This window comes from Pagrus major, chromosome 6 (assembly GCF_040436345.1).
Source record: "Pagrus major chromosome 6, Pma_NU_1.0".
NCBI classification, from domain to species: Eukaryota; Metazoa; Chordata; class Actinopteri; order Spariformes; family Sparidae; genus Pagrus; species Pagrus major.
In genome coordinates, this window is record NC_133220.1 from 18194859 (window position 1) to 18212131 (window position 17273).

Here is a 17273-nt window from a genome sequence, read left to right on the forward strand (position 1 = left end):
GACATTGTTTGTTAATATATTACCATGGAAAATAAAACATTTGTAATCGCATCTATATATTGTGTCTCATTTTTTACAGTTGTTTATTTAATTCGTATTTTTTTCACATTGCTCCTCTTCCACCAGCAGTCTTCAAACATATGAACCTTTCTGCAGTCAATGTGCTGCTGGGGAACCAGAGGTCCCCGTCACTTTCTGGGTGAACATCAATCAATCGTTTGTTAAAATAAAACACTACCAGCTATTCATAACCATTTTGACTAATATGTAAAAAGTCAATTGGAAATCATCATTGTGACCTGTTTTTCAACCTATATGTCCTCTTGCCATGTTTAAATAGACTTCTATTATAATACACTTTCCCTTCTGTTCATGATTTAGGTTTGTCATCCATATCCTACAGGAAGTAGTGAAAAACAAATTCAGATCTTTTACCTAAATATACAAAATATTACTTCCTGTAGAAAGATAGTTGATTGCTATGTGTCATCCCAAGATCGTCAAATACTGACGCTTTGGGTTGGCAGCTAGGGTCAGGCGCTTACCCAGATTGTCAGTATTTGACGATCTTAGGATGAGGCTCAACAATCAACTTTTTTACTCCAAGAAGTCACATTTTGTTGCTTTTAAATAAAAGTAGCATTACCCTGGGGTAAAATAACTACTACAATTAAAAGTCTTGCATTCAAAACCTGCAATTTACAAGTTTTTTGCTTTAATGTATCATCATGAAGTAGATTGGTTGTAGAGCCCAACTGATATTGGACTTTTTCTGACATTGTTATATCAGCCGATATACACTCATTTTTTGCAATGACTCCTCATATGTGGTTATCAAACAATCCTGACAAAGATATATAATGAGACCGTATTTTTTCTTTTTGTATAAATTTGGTTCTTTGGCCTTTTCGTGGCTTTATTTAACAGGATGACATGCTGCTGTGGCGAGGACTAAGTCTCTGTACCAACTAAGCTACCGACGCACACCTACATTTTATTTTTTAACTACAAAATGTATTGTCTAAAATGACACCAGCACACAAAAACTTACTGGGAATTTAATAATTAAAAATTATCCCAAGCATCTTTTTCTGCATTATAATCTCTGAAAAAGAAAAAAAAAAGACTTATCAGGTAACAATCAATACAATAAATCTGTGATAGGCCAAATCAGTTGATAATATCGGCAAACCAGTATATCAGTCAGGCTCCAATTGGTTCTTTATAAAAATGGGTTGCACTATTTGTATCTATTTTTGACTAATTTTGTCTGCCACCGAGCACGAAATCATCTGGGAAAAAGAAGACAGACTGGCAGCATGTCTGTCTGCTTTCACATCTCCATAATGACTAAATGAGTGAATAACCTTGTGTCTTTGCATGTCTTGTTGGAGTGGCAGCTTGCAGACACAGGGCCAGGAGCTATAAATACATATCTACTGCAACAAGCAAACACACATGAAACAGGAAATGATAGTTTTCATGACAGACACTTCACTACAGCGAAATGTATTTTAAGTATCAAAAGCAAGGGGCCACAAAATTGCATCAATTTAGCGTTGATTTTACACAATTAATTATTGCTATTACCTGTACTTGGTAGAGTAGCAGCTGACAGACTTGTGGTAAATGTTTGTCTGCGGGTTTTAATTAAGCCCCAACAACACAGAAGCATAATGCGCCCTGCAGTAAAACTGCTATACATAGTTTAGTTTCACATCTGACCCTACCCCACTCCTTGCTGCCAATGCATTTACCAGCAATAATTAAAAGAAGAAAAGTTAGGAGCTTTTTCAATTGCAATTTATTTGACGCTCATCTCTGTACCAACAAGAGAGATGAGACTCAATAACAGAGTACAAAAACAAATATCTATAGAAAAGTATGCTTATATTGAAATAAGTCCAAAGACGTTATAACAAAACATGTAGCCCACATGTTTTAAGAGCAATCTTGTTGAGTATGATGATAAAATACCAAGTTAACATATTGTACATTTTCTGTGTGTTTTTATACAAAAGTGTCAATGCAAGTCACTCTGTACAATTCCTAACCTTTAGAAAAGAGGACCTTTTTTAATCCACTGCTGTGCACAATCAGTATTTGGAAGGCACTTTGCAACAGACCAAAAGCACAAAGCAAAACATTTAGGCCTAAATAATCCTTGAAAATCATTTTTTACACTGGAGTACCAACACGAAGTGAAAACAAAAATCATACATCCCAGTGAGGAAAAATAAACAAAGGAACGGCACTTCCTTACAGCATCGATAACAAAAACAACCCTTATTACCTTTTAAAGAAGTAAATACTAGTGCAGAGTGGATCAAAAAAGGACAAAAAACTTGGTCAAAGACATGAGTCGTGCAGCTGGCAGTGTGAGCGCTACCAGAGCAGAGTGACAGCGAAACCATAACTGCCACCAACCAGTGATCGACATTCAGTCCCCAACTCGGCTCGCAGGCCAGAACATGCAGTTTACACTTCCAATCAAATGGCCATAACTTAACATCCCTCCACATGATAGACGAGAAAGAAAATCTTTATATCTACAGGACCACCATTGACAAACACTGATCATATTGGTTGGTTCATATATATTTATATATATATTTATAGAATGTGTATATGAATGGTATATACACTTGTTACAATCACAACATAATTATAAATAATATAGGAATGTACTGAATTTAACAGACTGAATTACTCACAAATAAAAAATTAAACAGAAAAACACAGATCAAACACAGACACACATGGAGACACGTACTTTTTTTTTTTTTTTTACAGAGCCATCACCACACACACACACACACACACACACACACACACACACACACACACACACACACACACACACAGCTAAGCCCCTTCAATGTTGGATGGGTTTGATTTTCATTATGATTCAGGTTTTACAACACAAGAAGACACACCGACCTATTAGAAAGATGTTAATCGACTGATGTGTGAGAGTAAGAAAGTCAATAAGATACAAGATTTTCGTTTGGACACTTGTTATTTTACAGTAGCTCTTGAGCTTCTTGAGTGTTTTGATGCCAATTTTCTGTCCTTACTGACAGTGATCTAAAACCATTCATCTTTACTTAGAGAGAAATGACCTTCACACACACACCATCTTCTATTCAATAGCATCCTGAGTTTTCTTTTAAGACGTAAAACCAATTAAGAACCATAGTTTTAATTAAAGTAGGGCTTTACTAGTTTACTAGTAAGGAAAACTCCACAAATTTTACACATTACAGTGTGTTTACAGGTTTGGGGGAGTACTACTGCACATGTTAAAAAAATAGTATGAAGTCTTTTGTGGCTCCAGAGACAGACACTGAATGACATCACTGGAGGCAATTTATCAGATTACATGAAGCTTCTTCTGGCGCCACAAAATACTTTTTTCACATATGCACTAATACTCCCCGAGACCTGTAAACACACTTTAATGTGTAAAATTGGTGGAGTTACCCTTTAACTTACTTATTTTCGTTAGCAATTAATTGCAGATTGTTTTCACGATTAATAATTTAGTCTGTAAAATGTCAAAAAGTATGAAAATGGTCATTAAAAATTCCCAGAGCCCAAAGTGACGTCTTCAAATCGCTTTTTTTTTATCCAACCATCAGTCAAAAACACAAAGACTCTTCAATAACTGCCACAAATGACAAAGAAAAGCAGCCAGTCTTTACATTTAAGAAGATGAAACCAGCAAATGTTTGACATTTCTGCTTGAAAAATGGCCAAAACAATGGATTATTTAACAATGGAATTAATTGTCTTTCAATCAACTAATTGCAGCTCTATATTACAGTGGAGCGAGATTTCAAATCAAACAGAACAAAGCAGAGTGTGAATTTGAGGCTCCCGCTGCGTATTGATTTGAAGTGCTCGTCACAGGAATGTCTTGGATTAAACACATTCAATGGATAGCTTGTGCATTAACCCAGCAACCATTAGTGCAAACACAAGACATGTCATCTACTAACAGCACTAGCCGATCTGACAGGTGAGCAACACAAAAAGAGTAAAGAGACACTGGAGAATTAACTCAAGCGCAAGTACGTGACTCTGTAAAGGTTGCATTACATTTGGTCGGTCCAGAGGTTGGTGGGTCGGGGTGTGACTCCTTTGTCCAACACACAAATTAACCACACATCTCCATTTAACATAATTTAGAGTGAAACATTATCAAAATGAACAAATCACATGATTTTTCATTAGACAATTAAAAAAAACTGTACACAAAAGCGAGGGCGTGAATAAGTTAATAAAATATAATCTACATTTCTCAAAATATATACTGAAAATATACCTGACCTTGGTCCCTGTTTAATGTACACAAGTGATTTAAGCCCTAACGAACAAGAACTGGAAACCTTGTCATTGTAGGGGGGGGTACAAAAATCATTCCTAACAAGCTCGAGCCATGTCTCAAGACAAATTGTACAACCTGTACAAATGTAAAGGCATTTTATCTTGGGAAAAAGATTTTTTATAAAAAAAAAAAAAAAAAAAGGTATGCCTGTATGCAGTATAGATCATGCTAATAATGGCTTTCCTCTCCTTACTTCTACAATTTCACGTATGAATACTTCATTTAAAAAATCATCAAATCAAAAAACATCCAAATGAGATGCCAGCAGATCTGCTTCATTTAGAGCAGCAATCTCATCAGTGTTCATACTTCACACCTCAGGTTAAAGGTGAATAGTAACATTCCTTAAAGCCCCCCCATCCGGTGGATTTTGATATTTCTATGACATTTCATGTCCTTTCATATCCTATCCTTCCTGGCAATGTTGAAGAGCCACACTGTTCACCAAATATTTTTTGACAAAAAACTTAATGCTTGATAACCACATTTGAGGGATCATTGCAAAAAAAAATTGTGTATATCGGCCAATATATTGATAGGTCGGAATTGGCCCCAAAAACCGAGTATCGGTCAGGCTCTAAACAAAAACCAACCTCAAAAAAGAGAAAGCTGAGGCGCTACTAGAACTTAAAATACAGTTGTTTTTTTCACTGACATTCTGTAGGTATTCCTTATTACTGACTAGACGAGTGATGGTGGTTTCATTTGTGATTTTTCTTTTCTCCTTATCCTTTACATCTAATGACGACACACAAAACACTATGGTGTCATTTTCTTCTGTGAGGTAGCTTAATTATTTTATATTTTTGCGGTGCCAGATGGGCTTTGTGTGGATGCTATAACAATTCAAATTTAAGTTTTATCAATACACGTTTTAAAAGTGCTTCAACACTGTTGTCCTGTCAATAGTAATTCATTAAGGTCCTTGACAGTTACCAGTGCTACTCAGAGGCCAGAATACATGGTGTATGAAGCTGAAGAAAATTGCTTATAGTAAATGTGCCATGAAATAAGCCTCGGGCCTGTTAGGAATGCTTCTTGGAATAATTTACAGATTCAAAGAAAACCTGCTATCAAAACTGAGGCCAATTTAAATCCCTGTCCTTAAGAAAAACAAAATCCTTCTTAAAAAGACGCAGAGAAACAACATAAATACAGAATTCACGAATAGACAATAAGCAATTACTTGTTTTAAGGTTGCAGTAAATAATTCATCTCATGTCAAGAAACATTTGTGCAGCTAAGAAAGCTCAATAACACACAAGCCAAAAAAAACTAATGGGAGCATACTGAACATAACTTCAACAGATCCACGTCAGGTAAAGGACATAAAACCTTCATGTCGTTTCTTTATAAAGAAAATTTTAACACCGTACACGCACTTTTCATACTCTGAAAAAGTAGAAAAAGTAGGAATCGCATGGCAGTCTGTGACAAAATATATCGGATACACATTAAGCAATGTCACCAACGGAAAAAGTAGTCTTGAGGCAAAGTTATTCCCAAATACAGAGGATCTTCTGTGGGCAACCCGGCTTTATCCTAAGAATCAGAGGCTTTGCAAGAACTTTAGCAAATATGTCACTTCCCTCCAAAGTCGATTCCACTCTGACCCGCCTCAGCGTCCACCAGTGAAGAGGCAAACGCAGACTGGACTATCTGAAAGCCAAATGACTCAAGCAGAGACATGTTTTGTTGAGGGGAGAAGGGAGAGGTCAGGGAGGGGGCCAGCTCATTTAAGCCCGACCCCGAAACCCCCTGAGCCTTCTGGGCTTTGTGAACTCTGTGCTGGTGCTTGTTGAGGTAGGACTTGGTGCGGAAGGCCTGGCCACAGATGCCGCAGGTAAACTTCTTCTCAGGGTCCGTCTTGGCTTTAGATCCTTCAGGAGACCCCATGGTCCCTGCAGAGGCTCCGTTGCAGGCTAAAGAGGGCATTTCGAGCTCCGGCCCATCGGGTTTGTGTGGGGATTTAAGCTCGTCGCCATTGGACAACTCCCCAAATGAAGGATCTGATTCTTCTGATTCCAGGTGAGGACATTTCCCAGTGTTTTCCTGCCCATCTGTGGTGAACACATCATGGATAGGAAGGCAGAGAGTGAGACAGAGACAGAAAGAGAAAAGGGGGTAAATGGGAGGAAAGGGAGGCGTGAATTAGGACAAATGGATTATACAACAGGTTTTGTCATATAACTTTGGTCCAGTAGCTGGCTGGCACCTGCAAAACTTAAAAATTGAACTTGAGTGAGAAGGCTCCATCACAAATAGAACCAACTGACAATTTTACACATAAATCACTAAATATAGTTAAAAACAAAAAACAAAGACAAAGACAATTCTTCAAAATGTGGCTACAGCATTTAACTATACAATCATCTATCTCATTCCATTTGCCCAGTGTCCACTGACAATGCTGCGGTGCTCATCCAACATGTGGGCAGTGCTAGCACCATGCCCCCACCCATCCTCCTGCTTGACTGTACTGACCTGCGACAGGCCCATGGACAGGGAAGCCAGGCAACCCGCTAGAGCGACACTCCCAGAAATATGGAGCCCCACCTGCCTTCCCCATGAGCAGCTCAGGCTGCAGGCCCAAGGCTGGAGGGCCGGGCTGGGGAAGAACTGGGTGTCCAGAGAGCCCATGAAAGCGACCCTCTGCCTCAGACGAGGTGAGAAGCAGCTGGCGACTGGCGCACATTTCTACACAACACCCGACCAGGGGAGAAAGGAAGGGGGAGGGGGAGCAGACATAACAGGCCGGCGGAAACCATAGGGACAGAATTACCTTCATTTCATAACTATTGTTTAGCAAGCTGTCTGTTGAAGCAAGCCAGACAGATTGGATAGTTTGCATGTCGATGAGCGATGAAATAATTACCTTTTTCCTATTTTCCCCTTAAGCAAATACCAAATCACTGAATTAAGTGATTTTTGATGTAAGGGAATATCATAGTAATTGACTAAAACAGTTGATATTTGTGCTACTTTCAGATAAAATTAAATAAAGTGTGTGACATTTGAGTACAGACTTTTCTCACACTCATTTGTTCAACACTGGGAATTAAAAACATTTAAAATGACCACTTTTAAAACAGGTGTAACCTTGACTAAATTAACATGCACAAAATCTTCCAGTTGTTGCGCTTATTATGAAAAAGACAATATTCCTACTGAGTTGTTCTAAAGGCTAATGAATATTCCAATAATATTCCTGTTACATGCAGCCATGCAAAACCTTCTGATATAAGTCTTTCATCATGTTAAAAGTAGTTAGTTGTTGGTTAGTTGGTTAGTTGCAAACTGCAGTACAAATTTTCCTAAAACCCTGAAAATATCAGCGCATCACTCGTCTTAATCAGAAAATGCTACATTTGGAATAAGGCCTAATTCGGAATATCTCAATGGAAAATGTTGTATATTGTCTCATTCAGAATAACATTGGAATATTAGTGTGTGCCTGCAAACATAGTCACCGTCAGGACACTGCTTGTGTGAATGCTGGCTCCCTGAGACACCTTAATGAACAGAGAGTCATTACTGTTTTATCAGTTACACCTGTGCATCCTGCTGTGACATGTCAGAAGACCCCTGTGAGAAAAGTCCATACTGTGTATAACAAAGTATAATGTTCACACACACAGCTTGTTTGTCTCAATAAAGGGCGTGACACTAAATGGAGACTAAATTGCAGTAAATATAGTGACAGTACACACGTCTAGCCATGGCCATTTCCAAGGGTAAACCATATTTTCTGCTTTTATTCTGCTCATGTATGTGATGAGCTTCGTCACTCAGACTTAAATCATTAAAAACTAAATGACTGCCTGATTGATGAGTTCTCAGCTCACCAAATGCTGGTGTTCACTCAAATTTTCAAGGGGCTTAACAGTCTGCACCCCTTCTATCCTTAGACCCTGGATTTGGATGAGTTTGTTAGCTTTGTGGTAACTATGGTAACTGCTCAGATGACACCTATCTACTGTGTGACGGGGGAGAGGTCTGCTCATTTAGTGACACCACAGAATGGCTCCACAACCAATTATTTAATCCTCTAACAACTTCAGCAGTGCTGCTCTTAAACTGACTCATTATGGAAATAAGCACAAAAAGACTAATTTGCATAACAGCACAACCTGAGCAGTGAGCAAGCAAATAAAAACAATGATGCTGTCCAAAAGACACATCAATAACAAGACTCATCATTTGACATTTGACTATGCATATCTGTGAGTCATTGCATACTAGTGACATGCTGATTTGATCACGAACTGGCTGGCAAACACTATGACAACCAAAATCGATTTTAACATCCTAGATTCACCAAAGGAAACTGCTAACCCACTACCATTTAATAAGCTTGTCCAGTCTCCGCTTGCCAAAGGACGCTTTTCCTCAGCTAGGCCAGGATTCTAAGGTCAATATGGTGCTAATGAATTCCTACTTGTGGTATTAGGACAGATAATATCACTCATTAAAAAGAGGCTTGTACAATCTCTCAAAATAACTCCTTAGGCGTTACCTCACATTACTTATGATTATTTATCAAAACTCTCATGTTTTATTAATTATTTTGTGAATGTACCAATAGTCATCAACATTATTGTCGCAATATTGAAATCATGACATTCTCTTGAAAATATTGTGATATTTGATTTTGTAACCCAGTCCTACCATCTATGAAGTGCTTTTTTTAGGGGAAAAATATCTATCTAATGTATGGCCGTATTACCCAGCCCTAATAGGATCCGCAGCAAAATATCTACCATGATGCAATTTATAAGGTGGTAACCAAAATGATAAGTTTTAATGATTTATTAGGTTGCTAATGTTTCACCTTATAAAAGCAGCACTTATATGAATCATTTTGATAGCCAACCTTTGGTTGGTAATTAGTCATATAGCATGGTTTTGTCTCTGATTATTCATATAATTGCAATTGTGGTTGAGGCTCACACTGTGCACTGTCTCTATGCTACTGCTTCTCCCACAAGAATGGCAAAACTACACAGGTTTCATTAAATCCGGAGCAAATGGAGTACACATTAGGACGATCATGCAACACTGTGCATTGTTGAACGACTGCTGATGGTCCAGCCAAGCAGAAAACAGACACTGTTAACCAAACGATGCCATGGCCATGCTGGACAGACACACATGTACAAAAAAAAAAGAAAAAAAAGACAAAAGTGACTCTTGTCTGTTGTATACTTCAATCTGTATGTGGGTCAGCATTATATTCCCAATTCCCAGCCTAAATACAAAGCTACGTCTTCACTCTAAGTAGTATTCAATGTAGTGATTTAGTATCATAGGTGCACATCGCATTAAGTCTCCTTGTCGAACTACAGAAAATGTCATGATTACTACTGTAGTTTCAGTTCTTTAAATCAAATCAATTTTATTTATATAGCCCACAATCACATTGCTCAGTGGGCTTTACAATCTGTACAGTGAATGACATCCTCTGTCCTTTGACCCTCAATTAGAGTGAGGAAAAACTCTTTAGAATGTATGCAAGTAAATGAGTCTTCTGCCCACTGACTTGCGTTTATTCTAGTCAATCTTAAAACATGCACTGCTCATAGGTACAGCATAAAATGGTTTCCTCCAGCCATTTCTGCAATCCTGACCTTTGACATGAGTCAGTGAGTACATGTGGGTGTTTTCAACACTTTTCCCACTCTTTACATGGCACTAGGGACTGAAAATGGTATAGCAGTTAGAGAATAATTAGAGAAAATGTTCTCAAAAAAGGTGTGGAATACTTCCAACTGTTTTCCCTCTACCTAATTACCACAGAAAGGTTCTGTATACACTGCCCCCTCTGAATAAAAGATGCCAGGCATGAGCTAGCACAAAAGAAAGCCAGCACAACAGTAAATGTTTGAGCAAAAAGCTTGGCAGCAGAGGTTGATGTACACTTGTGTTTTAAACATACACAAAGATGCAGCAGCATGTTTCTCCAAAAAGCAGCAGAGCAAATGAAAAAGCCAGAAACATGGAGGTTTGGGATGGGGCGGCCGGCTGCTTGCCTTCCAATGAGCACTGGCGTCCCATGTGGTAAGGGTTGCCGTTGTGCATCTGCAGTTCACCCCTTGGCTCAGGGAAGGTGTGCATTGTGGCAGAGGGGGGCAGTGGAGGGCCATGGTGTGTCTTTATATGCACCTTAAGGTAGGACGCAGTGGAGAAACCTGGGACCAGAAGAACAAAGAACAAGGCAGTTGTTTGACACAGTCAAGGCCTTGACTGCGAGGAGGGGTGCCCTGTTGCACAACCACAGGCTCTTCGTTGTCAATGATTCGATGACTGGTTTGACCAGATTAACACTTGATAAGTGTTAATGATTAATTCAGGGGAAGTTAAATTAATATCCATCTCTTTGAATTTCATCTCTCAAAAGACTATCACAATATTATGGGCAAGAGGCAAAAAAATCTAAATTACCATCTTGAGGAAACTGTGTGATGCACAGGGTCCTTGTTTCACTCTCTGATTATCCATTCATGCATTTGCAGGTGCAAAGATGTCTATATTTCTGCTCTCCATTTATCTTGCCTCGCCTCCAGGAGCCCTGGAGTGGCTATGGAGAGAAAACGTATACATTGAGGCCACGTTTTACTATATCAAGTGCTCAAAATGCGTTTATGTTGCAATTCGTTCCAACCTTTTGATTAATTTGTGCCCATGAGATAAGTGTACATACTAAGTTTAACTCATGGGTAGGCTATCACGACGCAACTATGGTAAGTCTATCCACCGTGCATAATAAAGCACACAACTCATTCTACAGCACTGTTAGCTACTCATAAAATAAAGACAGAGCTATTTGCCAGCTGTTTAAAAAAAAACTGCATAAATTCTTCCCCAGAAAACTTTGAACACAAAGAATATGAAGATTTGTGCTTTGTTCTGCTTTTCTTTTCTTTTCTCTTTTTTTAAAAAGAAAACTTGTTTGTAATTCGACATCATTGTAAATGAGGGCAACCTCAATGGTCCTTCGAATTCAAATAAAGGTTTTGAATTGAACTGAGCCTGCGGCACACATAAAGGCTTAACGTAGTGATAGCCATCCTATGCTTTCAGCTTAGTAAATAACTGTATGTTGTTTCCACTAATAATCAAAACATAATAATGAATCATATCTCGTGCACACACACACTACCATTTTGAGTGCTCAATGTGATAAAACATGGAGTTAGTTTTTGTTTCTTTCCATTACAAGGAGAATAATAGAACCTCCACTGATGGATTTTGTTTCAACTCAGCTTTTCTCCACTGTCTTCAATTTAATTTTTTAATTGCTAGTTTGATGCCTTTTTTAAAATATTTTACCCTTTTATCCACTTTATCCATTATTTCAGTTGCAGCTTTATACATTTCATGTGACTTATCGTGTTTGCACTTGTAAATGTAACATTGCTCTATTTTCTTCGTACAAGGCGCACTCATGCAAAACAAGATACAAAACTTTCATCTGACCTCTGTGAAGAGATAAACGGTTGAAATAATAACCAAAATTAGTCTCCACAATAATCTCAACTGGTTCAACCACAGAAGGACTCTTGTGTTTGTGCTTATTGGACACAAAAAATCAGAAGCCGGGGAAGCCTGAAAACATTTTCAGCAGGGAGCACCAAGACTTTATGTTCAAGGTAAAGGCCAACTTTCAGACATATTTGTCACATTTAATATGTGAATTTTGTCTACAGACCAAACAACAACAGCAACAAAAGAAATATAAATATTTTGTTAAACTCAATGCATCCTGTCCCCTAAAGACAGTGCATGATCCAGATGGAATGATTTGAATCAAAATGTAGCCTTTACCTTCACAAGGAAAAGGCACTCATCTTAGTCATTGAGTTTACAGTTGTGTTTGTGTAGCACCATTAAAATCAGGAAGCAAAAGAAACTAAAATAGGACCCCACACACCCTGAACAAGACTTTGGGAAGAGTCAGGAGCGTTTGTGCTTTCTCCTTAAGATATTCTGCGACTTTTATACAGTACATTTCAGTGTTTGTGGAAGACATTTAACCACCCATTATCTAAATGGGAGTCCAAAAGATGCAGTAGGTGACCAATGTCATGTTTGGACCAACATTAAAAAAGACAACCCCCTCATTCATTATAGTGACCTCGCTCTACACACCGCAGAGCCAGCCAAATACCAAAACCGGGTTATGGCAAGCTGTTATCCTCTGAGTGTCCATGACTTCAGTGCCAACTGAATATTTGCGTGGACACAAGGAGCTTGTAACAGTGTGGTGCATGCTGAGGTATTTTAAACAATTACCTTTGTTGCAAATGCCACAGTAGTTATGCGTTCCTTCACTGTGTTTCTTGAGATGGTCCGTCATGTAGGCAGCTCGCAGGAACTTGCCACAAACTTTGCAGGGGATTTTGTCCTCATGGCATGCGAGGTGTGACCGGAGGCGATCTCTTGTGGCAAATGAGGCATTACAAATCTGCAAAACAGAAATTAACATGATAACATGTATTATGGCTTAAAACCATCATTAGCTAAACTGTGGGATATTAAGTCTTAAGTATCCTTAAGGTTACCTGGCACTTGTGGGGTCTCTCTGTTGTGTGAACCTGTTTGATATGTCCATTCAGGTGGTCTGGTCTGAAAAGAAAAAAGGAAAATAACATTTGTAATGGAAATTAGCCATAGATGGACTTAATATACACATTTCCACGCAGCTAAATACCTTTTCTTACTATTACCATTCCTCCCTTAAACTGTAAGAAAACCTCTCTGCCTTTGTTAAGACTTCATTTTAAAAGGACATTTTACTTAATTTTATTCATGTTTATACTTTATACTTACTGAAGAATAGCAACAAAAAATAAGCACCGTAACTGTTGTTGACTTCCTGTGTAAACCAACATGTGAAATGTTGCCTCCATTACAACAAACATCTTAGTTACTTCTGCCTGACTTTGTGAATGTAGAATTATATCCATGTTGTCTTCATTAAACATTACATTTGTGTGGTATCGCTTTATACGTCTCGGAAAATATCAAAGCCGGACTGAATTCCCATGTTATGAAATTTAATGACTTGTTTTATTATAAAATAGTGAAAATAATGTTCAGAACAAAATCAAAGTCACTCCCAGACTGTGTACAGACTTGTTGTCGTTTTGTTCATATTTCTGGAGGATAGCTTCAACTGATAATAATTTAGGACAGGCATATGATAGAAATTGGTTCTGCCTAAGCATGTTCAGTCACTACTTAATTCATATTATATTAAGTCAGGGCTGACTATTTATATAATATATGCAATATGACTAAATAAAAATACTAGGACTACTAATCTGTCACATCTTGTAAAAAATAATAAAAAAAGAAAATGAAAATAATTCAGTGGGGGATGTAATGCAACGCAGGCCAGAATCAAAACAAGGATGTAGTGGTTATGTGGCATGCTCTGTAACCATTTGCATACCAAGTGCCGACATAATGAGTTCAAATAAACTCTTTAGTAAAAAAAAATGTAAAACATAACGAATAAGGTGGGACATGACCAGTGCACTTCCAACCTCTCCCTCATCAAAATGTTGTCTTTCCTTTAGCAGTTAGCATGCAACTTCTTGTGACTTCCTTTTATTTCTTTTCTGCATGTATTTTAACCTCCAAAGCAGTAGGTGGTGGCAGTGAGTTTCCCAACAGGGCCTGAGAACACTGAGCCTGGGAAACTAGTTTTTGTGGTTGAGGCCAAATTACACAGATGACAAGTCCTTAAGTGAGGGCTCTGCAGTTTTGTGAGAACAGAAACAGAGACATTGGTGTGTGCTAACATTTAAGAGTGTGTCAGGGTTTGCAGAAAGTGGCCTTCTTAAAATTGCTTTGAACTCTGTCCTGTCTCTGTTAATTAGTACCAACCTACAAGGAGGACATATGTAGCTTTACTAATTTGGCTGTTTAAAGGCTAGAGCCTAACTCCAGGCTGCTGGTGACAAAATAGCTGACTACATTATGTGTCTGTTCATTTTTGTGTATCTATCAAGCTGATTAAAGCTTCCTGAACTGGAAACATCAGGTCTGTCATGAACTGCTTCCACCAGTTCCTGTTTTGTAAAAAAAAAAAAAAAATGTGGGTTCAACCTGTCGTTACTGTCCTTTAGGTATTACATCTCACATGCAGATATATAGGGTTGCATTGCAAAAAACAATACTGCAAACTGTGCAGGGCGTCTGATGATTGAGGCACAGTCACAGCATTGTTTTTGTACAACTCCAAAACACAGGACACACTGTTAGTGGGTCAACTCACCTTGAAAACCCTTTACCACAGCTTTGGCACACATATGGTTTGCCGACAGACCCGTCATGGGACCGCACATGGTATGACATCCTGTCCTTGCGTTTGAACCGGAGCCCGCACACATGGCACGCATACGGCTTCTCCCCGGAGTGGGACAGCTTGTGTCGGTTCAGGTGGTAAACGTCGCGGAAAACTTTACCGCAAATGTCACAGCCAACATGCCGCCTGGTCCTCTCCCTTTTGCGGCCGTTGTCCATAGTCAGCCCTCCGTGTACTTGCACGCCGTTTTCCAGCAGACCGGGCTGAGACATCACCGACATGCCGCCCGCCGCTGACAGGCTGTCACCGACGTTGTTGTTTACACCGCCGGTGTGAGCTCCGTGCTGCGCTTCGTGGTTCTTCAAGCGGGAAGCCTCTGTAAAAGCTTTACCGCAGGTCCCGCAAGGAAACAGCCCATTGTCTTTCTGGGTGCTGTGATTAAAGTGCACAGCCTCCACTGGCCCACCGGGTTTCTTTGGTCTCCCTCTGTTCCTTTTCGACCCGGGGGAGCCAGCGTCGTGCTGGAACGCGTTCCCCGGTATCTCCGTGGACGGGGACACGGACAGTCCTTCCACAGGCTCCAGCATCGGCACCGAAGACTCGCCGCCGTCCTCCAGTAACACGACGGCGGTGTCTTCGCTCCTGTCCACATGCATCTGTGCATTGTTAGCGAAGCTCTGGCCGTTCACCAGCATTCCCGTTCCGTTTACCAGATCCTGCTGCTGTGCCACCGGGAAACCCAGCTCCGTGGTCCCCGTGGCCTGGAAAAGGCTGGCGTCTCCCCCGCGGGAGGTCGGTACGAGGATCTGTACATTGGACTGTTTGATCACCTCCTGACATATCTCAATGACCGACCGCATCAGCAGAAACTTGGCAGCTGTCATCAACTCCGGGAAGCACTCCAGTCGCACCACAATCCTGGAGGTGTAAGCGAAGTCCAAAACGTCTTTAAAAACTTTCGGGCTGATGGTGTGCATCTCCAGCTCCTTGGCGTCGCCGTCCCCCTCCGTCTGGCGACTGAAGACGGACTCGAAATACTCGCTGCACGCCGCTAACACAGCTTTGTGAGCAGGGAAGCTCTCCTCGCCGACGCGTAATATCACATCGCAGAACCTGCCTCCATCTTTCCTCTGAATGTTGAGGTTGTGTAGCATCTCCGCACTGTGCTTGCTCACCTGGTAGGTGTACGAAGAAGTCCAAGACGGCTCCGCTACCTTCTCCATGCCGAATTCATCCAATAACAATGGTTGTTAACAAACACGGTCGAAGAAATGACGGATTTTGTGTGAACGATATCGTGCCGTTGATTCCAGCTAGCTACAGGATCCGACACCAGCCGCCCCTCCCCGTCGTTTTAGCATCTAATGTTAAAACGTTAGCAGTAGCAGCAGCAGGGAAAAATGGCAGCCCCCCAGCTTCCTGTGAACTTTGACCCTGGTTTCTTGAGGGGTGGGGGTCGCTCTTGTCTTGTGGAAAAGATGTTTCCCTCCGGTTTGAATCTGATTTTTGTTATCATCAATGATTAATTGTAATGACAGCCTCTTAGAGGAGCAGAGCCCCCGCACCGCAGGGGTCTTTATGTCTTCAGCTATGCCTAAATGTTACCACGCAGGTCTCTTCCTGCCTGCTCTGTTTGTAAAACCCCTCCCCCAACCAACAAACCACTGACATGAAAAACCCCCTTTTCCTCTGTACGAGCGCTGTCTGTGCGCCCATTCAAGACACACGTCCAAGCATTATACTGTACAAGTCACTTCAGGGAAGTTCTGAAACAATGAATATAATAATAAACCCGTGAAAATAAATGTAAACGAAAACAAAACAGACCAGTATTATAGTAAAATATCAACAAATATCTGTGGAAATAATTTAAGGGTTGATTATTAGGTTGGAGAATATTTTTTTGAAAATGATTCAGAGTGAAACATTTCATAAGCAACTTTTACATTATTGAACCTGTTTATTATAATTATAATTATTATTTTATCTTAACCACCCCAAGCAGATTCAATTTGCAGTCATTATTTATTCTTATTATTCTGTTCCATTATATGTAGTACATGTCTGATGTGTGTATATTTGATTGTTTTTTCAATAAAGTTAGTGAAAAAATTATGACCATCTTTCAAGGTGCAGTATGTAGTTTTGGGGAAGAAATCTGTAATCGGAATAGAAAGACTATTAAAATGACAACACAATGTCATACCGTTTTACTTTGTTTATATGTGGCGGACCCTGCCACCTTTCTAGCTTCAAACAGTCTTCTGGGAACCTTGTTTTCCTCCGAGCACACTCATTAATATTGGGAATATTAAAATTCTGAGTTTAAATTTCTTCTACAAAACTACATAGTGCCCGTTTGAACACTAAAGAGTTAGTTATTTTGTCCAATCCTATTTACCAGGACTTTCCAAAGTGCGGCCCGCAGGCCAAAGTTGGCCTGCCATAAGGTTCATTTTGACCCACCAAATGTTTGTAGTTAAAAATATTCACAGTTTTGTGGGAGGTAAAATGCTCTTTAAATATGTAGGATCCCTAATTATGAATCAACTTTCATAATCCCAGCATGGC

General features: G+C 39.7%; 1 protein-coding gene across 3 annotated transcripts; it reads right to left on the reverse strand.

Moving 5' to 3' along the window:
- Nucleotides 1-1786: 1786 nt before the first annotated feature.
- Nucleotides 1787-16058, reverse strand: patz1 (POZ/BTB and AT hook containing zinc finger 1). Of its 3 annotated transcripts, XM_073468383.1 has the most exons (6): nucleotides 14673-16027; nucleotides 12952-13015; nucleotides 12683-12854; nucleotides 10420-10578; nucleotides 6875-7087; nucleotides 1787-6450 (listed from the first exon to the last, which is right to left on the reverse strand). In XM_073468383.1, exons 1-6 carry the CDS (start codon nucleotides 15923-15925, stop codon nucleotides 5972-5974), a joined length of 2340 nt encoding a protein of 779 aa, XP_073324484.1. In that variant the 5' UTR covers nucleotides 15926-16027; the 3' UTR covers nucleotides 1787-5971. The 3 variants fall into 3 exon arrangements, with proteins under 3 accessions (XP_073324484.1, XP_073324482.1, XP_073324483.1); XM_073468381.1 differs by lacking the exon at nucleotides 6875-7087 and having other exon boundaries at nucleotides 14673-16058; XM_073468382.1 differs by lacking the exons at nucleotides 6875-7087; nucleotides 10420-10578.
- Between the last annotated feature and the right edge of the window lie 1215 nt (nucleotides 16059-17273).